This window comes from Podarcis cretensis (genome assembly GCF_951804945.1).
Source record: "Podarcis cretensis genome assembly, chromosome: 9".
NCBI lineage: Eukaryota > Metazoa > Chordata > Lepidosauria > Squamata > Lacertidae > Podarcis > Podarcis cretensis.
The window spans coordinates 62,616,427-62,635,528 of NC_137178.1; the positions used below are offsets into that span (position 1 = coordinate 62,616,427).

General features: G+C 44.4%; 1 protein-coding gene across 1 annotated transcript in view; it reads right to left on the reverse strand.

Moving 5' to 3' along the window:
- Nucleotides 1–19,102, reverse strand: part of KLB (klotho beta) — a 45,738-nt gene that overhangs the window by 11,394 nt on the left and 15,242 nt on the right. The window contains exons 2-3 of the mRNA XM_079989665.1: nt 9,001–9,511; nt 7,806–8,068 (exon numbers count right to left, since the gene is read on the reverse strand). Of these exons, the coding sequence (XP_079845791.1) occupies nt 7,806–8,068; nt 9,001–9,511 (774 nt within the window). The remainder of the gene's footprint in view (nt 1–7,805; nt 8,069–9,000; nt 9,512–19,102) is intronic.

A 19,102-nucleotide genomic window follows, 5' to 3' on the forward strand; every position in this document is an offset into this window, starting at 1 on the left:
ACAGGCTTTCTTGCGGGTGTGCGTGCGACTGGCTGAAACCGAGCTGAATTAGGTTTCATTTGCCAGCCTGTAAAAGTACATTATTTTGCTCTGCTTCTTGAGAAGAATAAGCCCTGACGAATGTGGAAAGGAATATTTTAAGAAAATTATGGCTTGGATCCACTGGTGGAGGAAGGGGGGGCATCGCCCCCAGTACCTTGATCATGGTGGGGTGCCATTGATGCTCCTCCCCCCCCCTGCGCTGGGCGCCACGCCCCTGGGATGCACGCCAGCCACGCCCCCGCCTGCTCTCCGCCCCCAGTGCCGGAGCGTGAAGCTCCGCCACTGCTTGGATCCAGAGGGTTCCTTGTAGGAGTGGGAGATGCTGTAGGATGTGTCAGTGGTACCTATAGGAAAAGACTTCAGAGCAAGCATCTAAGACAGGCATCCCCAAATTTGGCCCGCCAGCTGTTTTGGGACTACAACGCCCATCATCCCTGACCACTGGTCCTGTTAGCTAGGGATGATGGGAGTTGTAGTCCCAAAACAGCTGGAGGGCTGAGTTTGGGGATGCCTGATCTAAGGCCTCAAATAGCAGAAGGGCACCCAAATAGGTTTTGAAGTAAAATATGTTTCTCTTTAAATAGCCCTCCCACCATATAAAGCAATTAAGTTCAGAGTTCAGCATTACCTAGCTGTGGCACACCTTAGCCCGTGTGCTGATTTAGCCAATTTCCAATTCTTTGCCCCCCTGTGACCAAGTGAAACCTGACCCTCTTTTTGGTAGGCAGAAGAGGCTGCAACAGATCAGAGGTGGGTGACAAAGTCCTGCTGCAGATGCTCCAGTTCCTTGGATAGAGCCAGTACAGTGGTACCTTGGTTCTCAAACGCCTTGGTACTCGAACAACTTGGAACCCAAACGCTGCAAACCCAGAAGTAAGTGTTCCGGTTTGCGAACCTTTTTCGGAAGCTGAAATCGCTCCGTTTTGAGTGCCATACTTCTGTTTTGAGTGTTACACTGAGGTCTGTCTTTGTTATTTATTTTGCATTTTTGTTTTTGCAGTTTTTTTGTGGCTGTGTGGAACCCGGTTCAGCTCCTGATTGTGTGACTGCAGTACATTGGTTATTGCTTTCATTTTATGGATCAATGGTCTCGTTGGATAGTAAAATTCATGTTAAATTGCTGTTTTAGGGGTTCTTTTTTAAAGTCTGGAACGGATTAATCCATTTTGCATTACTTTCTATGGGAAAGTGCGCCTTGGTTTTGGAACGCTTTGGTTTTGGAACAGACTTCCGGAACAGATTCAGTTTGAGAACCAAGGTGCCACTGTATCATCTTAGCCTCAGATTCACAGCTAATTATTCTACCGCCACAGTTCTCAGGGAGTGATACACATTTCCTTGAGAATATATGGATGGTTGCTCGGAAAGGAATGATGTAAGGAGACACTGATATCCATTCTGACACACGTTTGCCACTTGCAGTGCTGTTTCTGTTCTGCTGCAGTTTGGCTTCAGACATTGGCTTCAGACATTGTTCTGCAGTGTTGATTTCAGTGCAAAGCAAATGCAAATTCAATGAAGGGGGGAAAACTCATCAGTTGCCTGTCCTTTCTGTGGACTGTTGTACTTGCTGGGTTTATTTCCATTCTAGACATGTGGCAAATAAGACAACACAGGCAATTTCTTTTTCTTCCAAAATCCTCTCCAATCCATATGTACCAAGGAGCAGAATATCAACACACCTGCTTGGCACCTGTCTTTCACATGCCAGGCTGCCTGAAGGTTCTAGGGATTAGTGGAATCCTGCCAGTGCCAAAAACTACCATTGCCAAACATGAATCTTAGACTGTCCGACAGGGTTTTTGCCCTTATGTAGCCTGTGAGGAATTTGTAACTATTTGGATTGGAGATCAATTATTATGGAAATTGTGGGTGGCTCTGACTTGTGGTGGCTAGTCATACTTTACTGTGAAGCTCTTCAGTTGAAAAAATAGATATAAAAGGAGAATTTCCTGGATGCCAAGATCCAGGTTTTGGGCAAGTACCCAGCAAAGATTTAAAATCGCAAAACGTGCAAGTAAGACTTAGAAATATAGGCTGCTAAACCTTTAATATGTGCTCTTGTGAGTTCCAAAACTCCCCTCTTCTCCCAGTGTAGTAAAAGACCACTTTTACTACACACATTGGGCAAGTAAAAAATTGGTTTACAGTGGTACCTCGGGTTACAGACACTTCAGGTTACAGACTCTGCTAACCCAGAAATAGTACCTCGGGTTAAGAACTTTGCTTCAGGATGAGAACAGAAATCGCGCGGCGGCAGCAGCAGCAGGAGGCCTCATTAGCTAAAGTGGTGCTTCAGGTTAAGAACAGTTTCAGGTTAAGAACGGACCTCCAGAACGAATTAAGTTCTTAACCCAAGGTACCACTGTACTTACAAACTCTCCAAAGGTCAGGTTCATGTGCTTTTCCGTACATCAGTCAGAAAAGTTACACAGGCAGTGAAGCTTGGCTTAGTTACCATGGTGAAAGTTCCTAAATTATTGTCATAGGAACTGAATGAAGAGTGGCTGGCTAAGTCGGAGCAACTAGCTGAGCCTCCTCACATGCTGAGCTTCTCAGGTAGACTGGGGGAGACCAATAGGGAATTGGACAGAGATATGCCTGACAGGATGGCTTACTCTATGGTATTAATCCCTTCATGCATTAAACTCAGTATGCATTAATTAGACTTAAGTATGTTGGTTATATGCCTGTTGTCTTTGTCCATGGAGTTTTCTTGGCAGGGATACTGGAGTGGCTTGCCGGTTCCTGCTCCAGGTGGATCACGTTTGGTCAAAACTCTCCACTATGACCTGTCCATCTTGGGTGGCCCTGCACGGCATAGCTCATAGTTTCTCTGAGTTATTCAGGCCCCTTCGCCACGGCAAGGCAGTGATCCATGAAGGGGATCGCTGCTTATTTAACTTATATGCAGAATTCATCATGCGAAAGGCTGGGCTGGATGAATACCAAGCCAGAATTAAGATTGCCGGAAGAAATATCAACAACCTCAGATATGCAGATGACACAACCTTGATGGCAGAAAGTGAGGAGGAATTAAAGAACCTTTTAACGAGGGTGAAAGAGGAGAGCGCAAAATATGGTCTGAAGCTCAACATCAAAAAAACGAAGATCATGGCCACTGGGCCCATCACCTCCTGGCAAATAGAAGGGGAAGAAATGGAGGCAGTGACAGATTTTACTTTCTTGGGCTCCATGATCACTGCAGATGGTGACAGCAGTCACGAAATTAAAAGACGCCTGCTGCTTGGGAGAAGAGCAATGGCAAACCTAGACAGCACCTTAAAAAGCAGAGACATCACCTTGCCAACAAAGGTCCGTATAGTTAAAGCTATGGTTTTCCCACTAGTGATGTATGGAAGTGAGAGCTGGACCATAAAGAAAGCTGATCGCCGAAGAATTGATGCTTTTGAATTATGGTGCTGGAGGAGACTCTTGAGAGTCCCATGGACTGCAAGAAGATCAAACCGATCCATTCTTAAGGAAATCAGCCCTGAGTGCTCACTGGAAGGACAGATCCTGAAGCTGAGGCTCCAATACTTTGGCCACCTCATGAGAAGAGAAGACTCCCTGGAAAAGATGTTGGGAAAGATGGAGGGCACGAGGAGAAGGGGACGACAGAGGATGAGATGGTTGGACAGTGTTCTCGAAGCTACCAGCATGAATTTGGCCAAACTGCGGGAGGCAGTGGAAGACAGGAGTGCCTGGCGTGCTCTGGTCCATGGGGTCACGAAGAGTCGGACACGACTAAACAACAACAACAATCTTTGTTTCACATGGCATCCTCCTCCTGCCATTTCTGCCAAATATGTAGTCTCCCGTATTTTCATAAGGAAGTTATCTTATAAAAATCTGTCCCAGAACTTTTTACTAGGTGAAAAGTAATCCTGTTGGTCTAAACTATATTTTAGTAGGCGTTATGTGGCGTATTCTGCCATTTGTGTCGCAATGTACATTGTACTTTGATGGGCAGAATCTTTTGTCTAGTCAGATGAAAGTTAGTTTAACTGTCGTCATGGGGCGGGGGGACCTTAACTGACAACAGAGGACGGGTGGAAGTTAGAACTCTCAGTATGCACAAGAGGGATCTAAAGCATGCATATTCTGATTGGTGGTTGGAGGTTTAGAATTTTTAGTTAGCCTATGTGATTGGCTGTGGTGGCCAGAAAAAGTGAATATATGGCTGGGTGCGAGTCAGCCAGAGTCAGTTCCCATCAGTGGACAGCTGGAAGAAGAGTCTCAAGGCAGAAGACTTCAGAGGAAGCAGCAATGGATTTAGGTCAGTGCAGGCAGTCCACCCCCTGCATAGGGTGCCAAGCTGAGGGGGTGCATCATAATAATAATAATAATAATAATAATAATAATAATAATAATAATATATAATCTACATTTATACAGGGAACTTACTGAGCAGATCCATAAAAAAGCAACTGTACTAAAATGAATTATTGTGAATATAAGAAAGATTTAGCTGGGGGCGGGCGGGAATTTTGTCCTTGCTCACGGTGCAATATTACCAAAGTCCACCCCTGGAGAAAGGCAGAATGGCTTGGTAACGAAAGCTAGGGCAGCTGAATCACTGGGTTTAGGCTGGGGGGGGGGGGATCAGAGAAAGGAGATTTAATAGGGTTACTAACTACTTCCTCAAAGTAAAAGTAAAAAATAAGCAACTGGTATTTAAAGTGACAGGGGCGCAGGTGGCGCTGTGGGTTAAAGCCTCAGCGCCTAGGGCTTGCCGATCGAAAGGTCGGCGGTTCGAATCCCTGCGGCGGGGTGCGCTCCCGCTGCTCGGTCCCAGCGCCTGCCAACCTAGCAGTTCGAAAGCACCTCCGGGTGCAAGTAGATAAATAGGGACCGCTTACCAGTGGGAAGGTAAACGGCGTTTCCGTGTGCGGCTCTGGCTCTGGCTCTGGCCAGAGCAGCGATGTCACGCTGGCCACGTGACCCGGAAGTGTCTCCGGACAGCGCTGGCCCCTGGCCTCTTAAGTGAGATGGGCGCACAACCCCAGAGTCTGTCAAGACTGGCCCGTACGGGCAGGGGTACCTTTACCTATTTAAAGTGGCAGTAATAAGTTTGGGTTAAAGCTGACTGAAAGTCCAGAGGTAGCATTTATTATTAATTTACGGTGGGGTGGAAGGTTCGCAGGCTCTGAAGGACTTGCTCACAGATTTATTGACAGCTGTACGAATTTATAGCTAGGAAGTGGTGGAGGCAGGCAGAATATAAAATGGAAGAATGGTATAAAGAAGTTTGGGATATAGCTATTAACAGTGCTTTTTTTCTGGAAAAAAAAGTTTAGGGGTGTGGCGTTCGTACGGAGCCCCCGGACTATTGACCCGTGCACCACTAATCCGCTGCCACCAACCAGGTCCTCCCTGGTAAAATCACTTCAGTCTCAGTCAGCTTCTCAATTAATAAAGAAGAGTTTATTTTATTTCAGACACAACAAAACTTTTACAGCATTCCAAATGTTTTGCTCTTTACTTTCTTAGTCTTATTTTCCTCTCTCTATCTTTTCTACCTCCCCACATCAAGAACCCACTGCCCTAACTGTCTCTCTATTACCAACTTCCTTTCCCAACCAGCCAACCCACGAAATCCAACCAACTAGTCACCTACAACTCCCAACGAACTCTTCCCAGAACTCCTCCCAGAACTGATTTTATAGTCCCACTGACTCCACCCCCTGGGTCCTGACTGTGCAACCTATTTAACTATTTCACCTCCAGCACTCTCTCTTATGTTAACGTCACATGGGGTACTCTCATTTTCCTACTCATATTGAAATACTGTCCCTCAATGAGGCCAAACTTAGATTCACAAAATGTTTAGGGGTATGTGTACCCCAGCGTCTCCCCAGAAAAAAGCCCTGGCTATTAATGATAAATTAACCTGTGCTATTAAGCTAAGTCAGGGAACAGGCAGGAGAAATGATTCTGAGGAGATATTGTGGGTGGTTTGTAGAATTTCTACTGTTAAAATGGAAAGGGGTCAAACCGTCGCAAGAGGTTTTGAAATTTTGGGAGGCTGGATAGTTACAATGGAATGGTCTTGGTGGTGGGGTGCACATTTTTATTCTTATTTATTTGTGATTATTACTTTGTCAAAATAAAATAAATAAATATTATTATTATTTTAAAAAAATAGTAGGTTAGCAAGGTATATACCCATTTATAGAGGCAAAGGTATATTTAAGTAACCACATAAGCTTGTGTACTGCATAATCTTGTAATAACTAAACACTGATATCTTTGTTAAATATAACAACTATGTCTGACCAGATTTGAGTACATGGCATTAAGTGGTAGCGTTGGTAAGGGTTTAGGGAAACCACTGAAGATGGAAAACACCCCAACCCTTGCAGTGAGTTCTCTTTTATTATATTCGTAGGCCACTTTCAGGCATCCTGTTTATTGAGCATTCATCCTAATGGTTTGTGGCGAGGCTAGACATTGTTCTGCCAAGCAAGGGTCATCCACAGTGCTGGATTTACGTATAAGCTAAACAAGCTATAGCTTAGGGCCCCATTCTCTTGGGGGCCCCCAAAAAAATTAAAGGGAAAAAAACTGGATGTACATTTCCAAAATATAAGATAAAAAACAAATAAAATAAAACCCACATACAGCAACAGTGTTTTGTGTTGTGTAGGCTCCTATGATGTAAGTAATGGGCCCCGCCTACTAGCCTGCTCCCTAAAATATCGCTGGTTTGCTCATTTCTATATATAGGGTACCTACATTCTGCATGGACTGGCTGCATGGCAACCTGTGCAAATGGCTTTAGATACCTATTAAGTCCATAAATTACCATATAGCATATATTCAACACAAAAAAACAGCGACAAAGGACAGCTGGATATATAAAGGGCCCCATTACCTTCAGTAGTTTAGGGCCTCATCAAACCTAAATCTGGCCCTGGTCATCCCTCACTTTCCACTGCATTTCCCATCACTTTCCTAACTGCAAACATCTTAACTTTTTGGGAAGCAGGTTTGTTGTGCAGGATCTCCAGTTCAACTTCAATTTGCAGGCTGAATTTGCTGCTGTGCGGCTGAATCTCACCTGAAAATAGCACCCATAGAGTTCTCCATCCCTTTCTTTTTAAGCAGCATTATGCCTTTGTGTTTCATTTGTTTTCTACTTCTGCGTTACGAGGGTGGCATACAAATGCCGTAAATAAGTAAAATGCCACTCGAGGAAGCAGGGAGCATGGATATATGCCTGCATTAATTCTATGTCCAAAATGAACCAGGCACAGTGTTCATACAAATCTAGGGAGAAACTTCAAACTAGATTCATTTGTTAAACTATTATAACCGGGTGGAAAGATGCTAAAGAGAATAAGGTGGAATCTACACACATTAAAAAACGCTGTGAAAATGCTTTTTTTTAAAAAAAGGTTTTGAAAAATACATTGAATTTTCCATAGCTCACTGTTGCCACCTAGTGTCACATTTGTATATTGCACTTTACAACACACTTAAAACATTTTATTTGCAGCTGTGTAGCTGAGTCCTAAGTAGTCTCCTAACAGTTGAGTAGAAGAGCTTGCAGAACTGGGTATGCCTACTGAAATTCTACATAACTATTAAAGGTGCAAAAGATCCATCTCTACCCTAAATAAGAAATAACATTAATAACTCAAATAGGTCTTTTAGATGCATTTGTGACTTTTTGGGGACTGCAGGAAGATAATGTTGTTGTTAAATTTAGCTCAATCCAAGGAGAGACTTGAGATGCTTACATTTTTTATTATGCCTACCTTAATAACTGACTCTGTCACACCCCAGGAGAAGTCACAGGGAAACTGGCCGTGGAAAGCTGGTTCTTTCAGAGGAAAGCCGTTTTCTTGTATGATTTCCTTGTAATAAAATGCGGATGATTTGGGAATCCTCTCTTTTTCTTTGCTATTAAAATCTACATAAAATAATCCACGTCTGTTATTGTAGGCATGTTGCCATTCATATCCATCCAGGAGGGACCAGGCCGTGTAACCAAATACATCGATTTGATCGTATTTAATCGCTGCACAGGGAAAATGAAAGTAAAGGGACAATATTAGAAAACCAGACTATGATATGCATTACAAAGTTTGCACAGTAAAATGGTTTTGAAACAGGATATTCAGGAAGTTCCTTTATACTCAGGACATTGAGTTGCATAGCTTTGTACTGTCTCCATTGGATGGTAATCGTTCTCCATAGTTTCAGAGAGTGTTATTCCCATGGTTACTTGGAGATGTCAGTGACTGACTCTTCTCCTAAAGACATATTCTCTGGTGGAGGGGAACCCTATTTTGAAGCAGGCATTTGCTCTGAACGAAAAGCCTACACTGGTATCAAGTTCTACTGCCTGTGTTTTCTGACTGATGCATGGAAAAGCACATGAACCTGACTTTTGAAGAGTTTGTAAGTAAACCAATGTTTAACTTGCCAAGTCTGTGGTTATATTCTGAACATACTTAGGTCAGATATGGACCAAAAGAGGTATGTAGCTTTCATTCTGCAAGTCACAGATATTTCCAGTGATCAAAGGATAGGACCATGTGAATATACTACTAAGAACAGAATTGAACTAATTGGATATTAGCTTCAGGGTTTTCCCTCAGGACTGCAGTGGTTAAATTCCCTTTCTATACCTGCTGTCATCCTCTTAATTATCAGTCATCCCCACCCCCTCGACAACTGATTATAACTGCATTTTTTATATAAAAAACTGCAATAGGCTGCATGTGTACATACATACATAAACCATAAGCTTGTTTAAGGCTGCTTATTTGTTTACAGTACCACACATGAGCCTGACTATTTGCATATATGAATCTGTGCTGTGTATAGTGAGGTTTGGGTACAAATCCCTGTTTGGATAAGTGAATCTCCATGCTTGAATAGCAGGATCTGCATGTACACTCATTCAGATCTGTTGGGTGAATTCAAAAACTCAGTAGCTCCACAAACCTTGCAAGACCTTATTAATAAAATTCTTCATCAAGTAGATAACTGTGGTGTCTTCCGTTTTCACGTGGCTGTTGGTAAACCAGCCGTTTTCTGCAATCAGGATTCTAGGATTGTTATATTCCAACTTAATCCAGTTCAACACTTCCCTCAGGTCAAGCGAGAAAACTTGTCCTATTTTGGGTAGTTTCTTTGGGGGTATAAAGTTATTTGGACCAAAGGAAAATGCAAAAAAGTCAGCGGTTCCTTTAATGTAGTTCTTCTCAGTCTCAGTACTGTTTGGCAAGAGAGAGGCAAATTCTGTCTTCAGCTCTTCTGGGTAATCTCCATCCCCATGTATTGGCTTGGCAAACCACCCAAGCACTTTCTGCATGGACTGCTGACACTTTCTGATGTCTTCTTCATTCTTGGATCTGCTCGGTTCAATCCAGTGGGATCCCAAAGTGATCGACAAAAATCCTTTCTGTTGTGGTCGGAAATGTTTGTTGTAATTATGCCAGACTCTTGCATGTGCCTAATGAAGAAGAAGAAGGAGAAAATAGAAATGGAAACGTCCTATCAGTAAGTATTTTGGATTTGGCGTTAATATACTACAGTACTGACGGGGTTTTATTATCATTTTTACAGAGATGCAAATAGATTGGCAACATAGTCAAACGAGAATCTAATTGCTCATTCATTCATTAATTGTCGTTTGCTAGCAGCCTCATATCGAGCCAAAAACTCAGTTCAGTTCAAGATATTTTGGTTTCAGAGACATATAATCTATAGGGCACGTCTGAATGACAAAAATAGAATAAATGAAATAACTGAACCACTTGTTTATTTATTACATCTCTGACTCGCCCTTCCTCCACAGGAGTTCAAAGCAGCTCACAATATTCTTTCTCTACTTTATCCTCACAAAAACCTTGAACATGAAGTAGCTAACTTACATGCCTAACGGCAGAGCCAGCCCTATTATTATTATTATTATTATTATTATTATTATTATTATTATATTTAGAAAAAAGTAAACGGTTTAATAAATATACAGTGGTGCCCCGCAAGACGAACGCCTCACAAGACGGAAAACCCGCTAGACGAAAGGGTTTTCCGTTTTGGAGGCGCTTCGCAAAACGAATTTCCCTATGGGCTTGCTTCGAGTTCCTGTGGGTTTTGCAAGTTCCTGCGGGTTCCCCCCCCCTTTCCCCCTCTTTTCCTAAGCCGCTAATAGCGCTAATCCGCTAAGCTGTCAATGGGCTTGCTTCACAAGACGAAAAAACCGCTATACGAAGAGCCTCATGGAACGGATTAATTTCGTCTTGCGAGGCACCACTGTAAGTCTAAGTGATGTACATAAGATGGGGGAGGGGGTTCAGCCAGAACTCGCCAGAGCTCAGTTCTGGCACCTCTCAGGTGGGCGCCATTGCCATTCAAAGAGAATAAGGGAAGTGTTCCTGGTGAGTTCCAGCACCTCTTTTTCTAGAAAAATAGCACTGCATAAGATAATACAAAATAATTATCAATAGCCCATGGGTAAATCAGCAAAACATTTAAAACAAGTACTAAATTATACGTGTGGGTAGGCTTGCTGAAATCAAGAAGTTATTAGCAGGCTCCTCAAGTAGTATATTATTATTTATTCAATTTATACAGTGGTACCTCTGGATGCGAACAGGATCCATTCCAGAGCCCTGTTCGCATCCTGAGCAGAACGCAACCTGCATCTGCGCGTGCGCAGGTTGCGATTCGCCGCTTCTGCGCATGCGCATGACATCATTTTGAGTGTCTGCGCATGCGCGAGCGACGAAACCCAGAAGTAACTCATTCCATTACTTCTGGGTCGCCGTGGAACGCAACCTGAAAATGCTTAACCTGAAGCGACTTTAACCTGAGGTATGACTGTATACCACTTTCTATCCAAAGCTGCTAGTGTGCTGTACAACATTAGGAACATACTCAGCATAATAAAATATTAATAATACATAGCATAATAACACACAGCATAATGGTAAAATAATCATAATAACAGTCCGTCCCCCCACATTTAACAGGCCATAGATCATTTACTGGCTGAAGGCCTGGGTAAAGAGGAATGTTATTACCTGGCACCTAAAGACATGTAACGAAGGTGCCAGATGAGCCTCTCCGGGGAGAGCTCTCTACAGATGCAGAGCCACTCCAGAAAAGGCCTGTTCTTGTGTAGTCAACCTACAAACCTCTCAGGGTGGGGTGGGGACCTAGAGAAGACATGGAGAACCTATCAGGGAATGGGGACCTAGCGAGCCTCCCTGTCTCATGTTAACTGCGCTAAAATATCAGCTACTCACAGATGTGGAATAACCATTATATGACACTTGTAATGTGCAAGTTCTGCATATCCAAGCAGTTGATTAGTCATGGATGAGGCAAGACCAGGGTGGAATCTACACACACATAAAAAAACTGCTGTGAAAATGCTTTTTAAAAAAGTTTTGAAAAATCCATTGAATTTTGCATAGCTCACTGTCACCATCTAGTGTCACATTTGCATATTGCACTTTACAACACATTTTATTTGCAGCTGTGTAGATGAGTCCCTAGAGAAGCTATGAGCTATGCCACTGGGCCCATCACCTCCTGGCAAAATAGAAGGGGAAGAAATGGAGGCAGTGAGAGATTTTACTTTCTTGGGCTCCATGATCACTGCAGATGGTGACAGCAGTCACGAAATTAAAAGACACCTGCTTTTTTGGGAGAAAGGCGATGACAAACCTAGACAGCATCTTAAAAAGTAGAGACATCACCTTGCCAACAAAGGTCCGTATAGTTAAAGCTACGGTTTTCCCAGTAGTGATGTATGGAAGTGAGAGCTGGACCATAAAGAAAGCTGATCGCCGAAGAATTGATGCTTTTGAATTATGGTGCTGGAGGAGACTCTTGAGAATCCCATGGACTGCAAGCAGATCAAACCTATCCATTCTTAAGGAAATCAGCCCTGAGTGCTCACTGGAAGCACAGATCCTGAAGCTGAGGCTCCAATACTTTGGCCACCTCATGAGAAGAGAAGACTCCCTGGAAAAGACCCTGATGTTGGGAAAGATTGAGGGCACGAGGAGAAGGGGACGATAGAGGACGAGATGGTTGGACAGTGTTCTCGAAGCTACCAGCATGTTTGACCAAACTGCGGGAGGCAGTGGAAGACAGGAGTGCCTGGCGTGCTCTGGTCCATGGGGTCACGAAGAGTGGGACACGACTAAACAACAACAACAACAACAACAACAACAACAACAACAACAACAACAACAACAACAGATGAGTCCCAGCTTGCTGTTTTCTACCCCAGTGGCCCCTGCTTCACATCTTACTCTTCATGTTCTTTATTTGAGTAAGTTATCCCTGAAGCTGAGCACTGTGATCTCTGGAAGACCAGCAGTATGAAAAAAGCAAAACAATGTTTGGAATGGGATGAGAGAGTATCAGTTTTGCTTAGAAGGGTCATGAAGGGCATTTCAAATGTATTTTACTTCCACGAGGCAATTTGACCTCTCCTCCTGAGATAAAGGTGCATGCCAGATTATCTCACATTTACCTTTGCCTCTGACGTGGGCTTTTTGCCTTTGTCTGAAGAGAACATCTCTTGACATATGGAGAAAATGCTGACCAATGTTGGGAAACGCTTCTCAAGAGCCGAACCGTCAATGACTCAGCAAACTAATTCTGCTCAGAAATTAGTTTACTTTGAAATTCTTACTCAATTTGCATGCATGGGTGTAGCCAGGAGCGCCCCCCCCAATCAAGTAAATAATAAAAAAAACTTAACTAACTGACCAATTGAGTCATAAATAGCTTGGTACTGCTGATTCTAGTTGCAGAACTTTATTCAAATAGCGAAGTAGCAACCAAGTTGAGGACTGCTTCAGACTGGCATCATGGAAGAATCTGCTATCAGTTGTTTTATGGGCTTCCAATGCCGCAATCTATGTCAGGACATCTGCCCAAGGTCTAGACATTAGCATTAACCTTTGAGATGGAGGGAAAAGGGGGAGAAGTCTGCATCAAGCAGGTACCAGTAGGTCATATCCCTGCTCAACCATGAAACTATGGTTGGTGTCTAGCGGACTCAATAGATTGTTGAGTGGTTCAGGATATGAACATAGGAACAACCTTACTAGATCATACTAAGGTAAAGGTAAAGGGACCCCTGACCATTAGGTCCAGTCATGACCGACTCTGGGGTTGCGGCGCTCATCTCGCTTTATTGGCCGAGGGAGCCAGCATACAGCTTCCAGGTCATGTGGCCAGCATGACTAAGCCGCTTCTGGCAAACCAGAGAAGCGCATGGAAACGCCGTTTACCTTCCCGCCGGAGCGGTACCTATTTATCTACTTGTACTCTGACGTGCTTTCGAACTGCTAGGTTGGCAGGAGCTGGGACCGAGCAACGGGAGCTCACCCCATCACGGGGATTCAAACCACTGACCTTCTGATCGGCAAGTCCTAGGCTCTGTGATTTAACCCACAGCGCCACCCGCGTCCTAGATCATACTAAAGGACTTTCTAATTCAGCATTCTGCTTCCCATGGTAGCCAATCAGATGTCTCTGGGAAACCCACAAGCAACAGCAAAATAGACCTCCTCTCTGCACCTGTCTAATCCCCTTTTAAAGCTGTCTGAGAGCCTGTTTATTGAGCATTCATGACGATTTGCTTGCAGGAAGGTTAGGTAGCATTAGGGATACCACATTTCAAAAAGTGAAAATCCGGAAGGAAAACTTGCCGAGTTTTTATGGGAAGTCGGCAAAAACGGCATTGCTGACATGGGCTGCCATGTGCCTGGATTTCCCCAAACACTTCGCCGATTTCTGCCCGGACACTGCTGTCGACTGCTGCAGTATTGGCTGGGAAATCCTGGACATATGGCAGCCCTAGATAACATTGGCTATTTAGTAAGCATACATCCTGATTTGTTTGTGAGGAGGTTAGATAAAGCTGCATTGGGTGCTCTCCCACACGTTATAGTGCATGTTCCCATCACTTTTCTTATTGCAAAATGAAAGATACTCAAAAGAAGAGAAAAGGGGGAAAGAAGGAGAAAAGGAAAGAAAGAATAAGGAGCCCAAACTTTACTGCTGCTGCCCCCATCTCTGCTGACGGGAAAGAAGAGGAGAGGTAGGTGAGCACGGCTCAGAAAAAAACAGGCTCCGAAAAAACACGTGGCTGAGCCGACGGGAGCCTACCCCGCCAGAAAACAGAGGAAAACAGAGGAAAACCACATGACAAAGGAGATCGCAGAAAGGAAGAAACTACCCTCTTCCCCCCCTTTTCTTTAAAAAAAATATATCCTTTTTTTTAACCCCTTCCTCCCCCTCTCCCTTTTTTTTGTTTTTAAAAAAAGTCCTTTTTTTTTATTCCCCCCTCCATATACCTACTTTTATCATTTTTTCTTTTTAAAAGAGGGGCCACTGCTGCAGCAGCCACCCTTACTTTTTTCAAACAGAAAATAATAATAATAATAATTAGGGGGAAATAGGGTTGTTGTTTTTTTAATTAAAAAAAAAAAAAACACAATCCCCCTCCTCTCTATTCTATTTCTATTCTATTTGTTAGCTTGTTCTTGAGGGGGGGATCTTTCACCCCCAGCCACGACCACCACTCTCTTTTTAAACAAAAATTTCCTCCATATCACTGCTATTGCTATTGATACTCCCCCCACCGTTTATTTTTCTCTCCTCTCTCTCTCCCTTCACCCCCTTTATTTTTTCCTTTTATCCCACCTTTCACTTTCCATCCCAAATTTTGTTCTCTATCCCCTTTATCTTTTAAAATCAACTCCCCCTTTTTAGCCTGTTCGTCAGCTTGTTTTTGAGGGGGGAGCCCTTTCCCCCACCCCCTCTTTTAAAATAAGACTTTCCCCCCCCATACCATTGCCACAGCTCACCCTCCCCCCTCCCTTCTCTCCCCCTCTCTTTTCTTCTCCCTCCTTTTCCCACCCTTCCCCCTCCTCCTCTCCTTTTCTCTCCCTCCTCCCTCTCTCCATCCCCCCCTTCCCCTAAAGGAAACACATACACACATTCATATCACCATATCATACTTTGCCCCCATCATACTATAACTAAAACTACTGCTGCAATCTAATACCGCCGATATTACTGTACTATCTCTCCTCTCTCTTTCAACTCTCTTTTTGTCTCTCTCTCTCTCTTCTCTTTTACTCCAATCTCCCCTCTCCCCCCCCCGTCTCCCCCCTTCTTCTTTCTTTCTTTCTTCTTCCTTTTTCTCCCTCCACCCTTTACATATAGCCTATTTGTCTGTCTCTGTTTCTGAGCGCACTCCCAACCCCAACCTCCACCTTAACCGGACCCCAATACCCTTTTTGGGTATATACAACCCCCTCCTAAACACATATTTTCCCTGGCCCCACCCCTCTAATCTCTTGCATCTCTACCTGCTAACCCCCCCCTTTATATGAACTGTCTGTCCGCTAGTCTACCCATCTCTACTCACCTGTCCCCCCCCCCCCGCTTTGGCGGCAACGCTGAGGCAACCACAGAAACTCTAGAGAAGTTCTTAAAACACAGGCTAGAAGTGACACAAATGACCACCTAATCGAAACGCTCTGCACAAGCCACCAGCCAGCAACGCCTGATCAGCCCAGGACCCAACAATACCCAGGAATCACCACTGCCACAACTCCTAACCACCACACGCCCTACTCCAAGAGGACGCCAAGCCAACCTCAAACCAAAACCATTAGGGAGACTGAGATGACACCAACCAGGGAGATGGCAAACAATGCTAATACCGTAACTCCCCTTCAAGATGATGACCACCCAGTAACGAAACGAGATCTGAGGGAAATGGAAGCAAGATTAGAAGCACGATTAGAAGAAACACTGAAGGCCACAATGGCTCCCATGCAGGCACTAATCAACAATCTAACCTCCAAAGTGGAAGCTCTAGAGAACAAGAACCAAATGCAAGAAAGAATAATAGAGCAATACCGGGAGGAGAACGCACATGTGAACAAGAAACTGGACGAACTGGTAAACCAAATGGAAGCAGAACACAGAGAGATGAAAATTAAGCAAGCCGACCTTGAAGATCGCAATAGATGCTGTAACATCCGCTTCCGCAACTTTCCTGAAAAAACAGAGGAGAAAAGCCCAGCAGACCTAATTATACGCTGGCTGAAAAACACAATCCCAGGCCTGAAACTTGAGGCAGATGACTTGGAGAGGGCTCACAGAGCCCTAAAACCTATGCCAAAACCCAGCGCCCCCCCAAGAGACATCATTGTATGCTTCACGCGCTACAAAAAGAAGGAAGAGGTATGGAACAACCTCAGAAACTCAACCAACCTTCGATATGGAGAAACCCCCATTCTGGCCCTACAGGACCTATCTCAGGATACCCTAAACCGGAGGAAAAGCCTGCGCCCATGCACCCAGCGTCTCCAACAAGCAGGGATCAAATACCGATGGGGCTTCCCCTTCCGTCTCATTGTAACAACCAATACAACACAACACATGGTTACCAACATACCTGAGGCCCTGCAACTACTAAAGAACCTTGAACTCAACCTCCCACCGGAATGGCAACCGACAAACCCACCAAGTGACAGCCCCAACCACGAGGAAACAACAGCAAACAACTGGACGACGGTACAGAAGAAGAAAAGGAAACAACAGAAGCGGCACAACAACGCAAACCAATACAGACAAGCATCATGCTCAGAACCACCCCGCCGGCCATACGACACAAGAAACCAGACCAAGATTAACCAAACCAATTCATCGCAGATGGACAACCCTACAACAACAACAACCGCAGCTGAATGAAGCAACCAGGAAAAAACCACAAACTGAAGGACTGGTGATCCCCCCCCCCCCGTTCCCCCTCTCCCCCCCCAAAAAAACATAGATTTAGTTAACACCATCAACATCCCCCCAGCCCCCCACCCCCACAGAAATCCCCACCCCAACACCAGCCCAGACGACCTCAACCACATTCCCCACCACCCACACCTTCAACATTCCCATACTCCATACTAAGGAAAAACAACTCCTCCAACCTCAATAACACAACCCACAATCAGGCTAAAATCTGATACCCAACCAGCACTATGGTGGCACCAGAGCGTACCAGCACCCACACCCACACCCCAACACACCAACAATGTTGCTCATAACATTGGCAACATTGCTCATAAACCTTATACTTGACAGCGACGTTACAAAGTCACTTCACACTGTCTCACTGATCTCCCCCTCTTGCAAACAACAGGGGGGACGGCCTGTCCTTGAACACGGCCTTCCACACCAGCTGAGACCTAGGACCAACCGGCTAAATGCCAGATGGCCCAAAATACCCCAAACAAACACCTATATGACTACATATAGGAAACTCTCTACAACTTACCCCCTACTCTTTAACCCAAATCTTACTCTAATCCCATTAGCCCCCCACCCACCACACCCTAGGTCAGCGCAACCCCACTGGTTCTTTAAACAACACGAAGAGAGAGACACAAGACAACCCGAACAGGTTGGCAGGGAATCGCCCCACATAATAGATAAGCAAGATGGCTAACCTAAAAGCAATTACATTAAACGTGAGGGGACTGGGAAACCCCATCAAAAGAAAACGCATCACCTCATACATAAACACCATGAAACCACACATCACCTTCCTACAAGAAATACACAACCCACCCAAAGGCAGCAAACTCCTGAGCGACCCCCGCTTCAGTCAGCAGTGGGTCGCACGAGGTTCAGGGAAAGCTCGCGGTGTAGCCATAATACTCAGTAGAGACCTGAACTTCACAGCCACAACAGTCCTCAGGGACAAAAAAGGCAGATTCATTTTCGCTAAAGGGACACTAGATGGTAAAATCAAACTGACAATTGGCTCCATATATGCCCCGAACGCGAAACAATTAGAATTCTTCCAGAAGACACTAAACAAATTCCTCTCCTTCTCTGAAGGGGAAGCAATCCTAGGAGGGGACCTCAATCTAAATATGAAAGGTATATCCCTGAAAGATATCCACCCTACAACCCCATGGGCAACCTTCCTCCGAAGGAAACCCCCAACAACTAGGAACTCTTACAAGTTACTAAAAATGCTAAAAAACAGGGGTCTCTACGACATTTGGGGTGAGCAAAACCCGGGAGACATCAGCCATACATTCCAATCGGGACGTCATGATACAGTGTCCAGACTGGACAGCATTCTACTCACACAGGGTCTGATCCCCTCAGTGGAATCAACAAACATCGGTAACATTAAAATCACAGATCACGCCCCAGTAGAAGTCATCGTTAAAATAGGAGAAGGAACACAAACCACCCCATCATGGTCCTTCAGTCCCATCCTAACTACAAACAAACAAATTAGAGAGAGTCTCACAAAAACCCTCCAAAACTACTTCAAGGAAAACGATGTAGGCAATATAACAACCCCCCTCCTATGGGACACAATGAAAGCGGTCACCAGAGGAGCTTGCATAAAAGAGAAAACATTCCTTAAAAAACAAACCTCCTCAAAAATTAGCAAAATAGAACAAGACATCACAGCCCTCTCAACACGCTACAAACAAACAGGATCTAAAAAACTCCTCAAACTTATAGAACAAAAAAGGAGAGAACTAGACTCCCTAGAAATTAACAAAACAATGATCAGCATTCTATATTCTAAACAACGTTTCTATGAATATGGAGGGAAAAACTCCAGATTACTAGCAAATAGATGCAGGAAAAAAGCACTCAAAACAAAAATACACTGCATCACCCAAAAAGACGGCAACATAACGTTCTCCCCTGAAGAAATAACCTCAGAATTTGCAGAATTCTACTCCAACCTATACACCTCCCATAACCCACCAGAGAAGGAAATCAGAACATTTCTATCAGGACTGACCATGCCTACCCTAACTGATGAGGAACAGGAATTCATGGACAGCCCTATCACCCCAGAGGAAATAGATGTGGTCCTCAAAAACCTGAAACCACACAAAGCCCCAGGCCCAGACGGCTTCACAGCAGAATTCTATAGGAAATTCAAAGAAACCTTGATGCCCTACATGACCCGCCTATTCAACGACATCATAAAAGGGGGCCCCATCCCCAAAACCTGGACCCACTC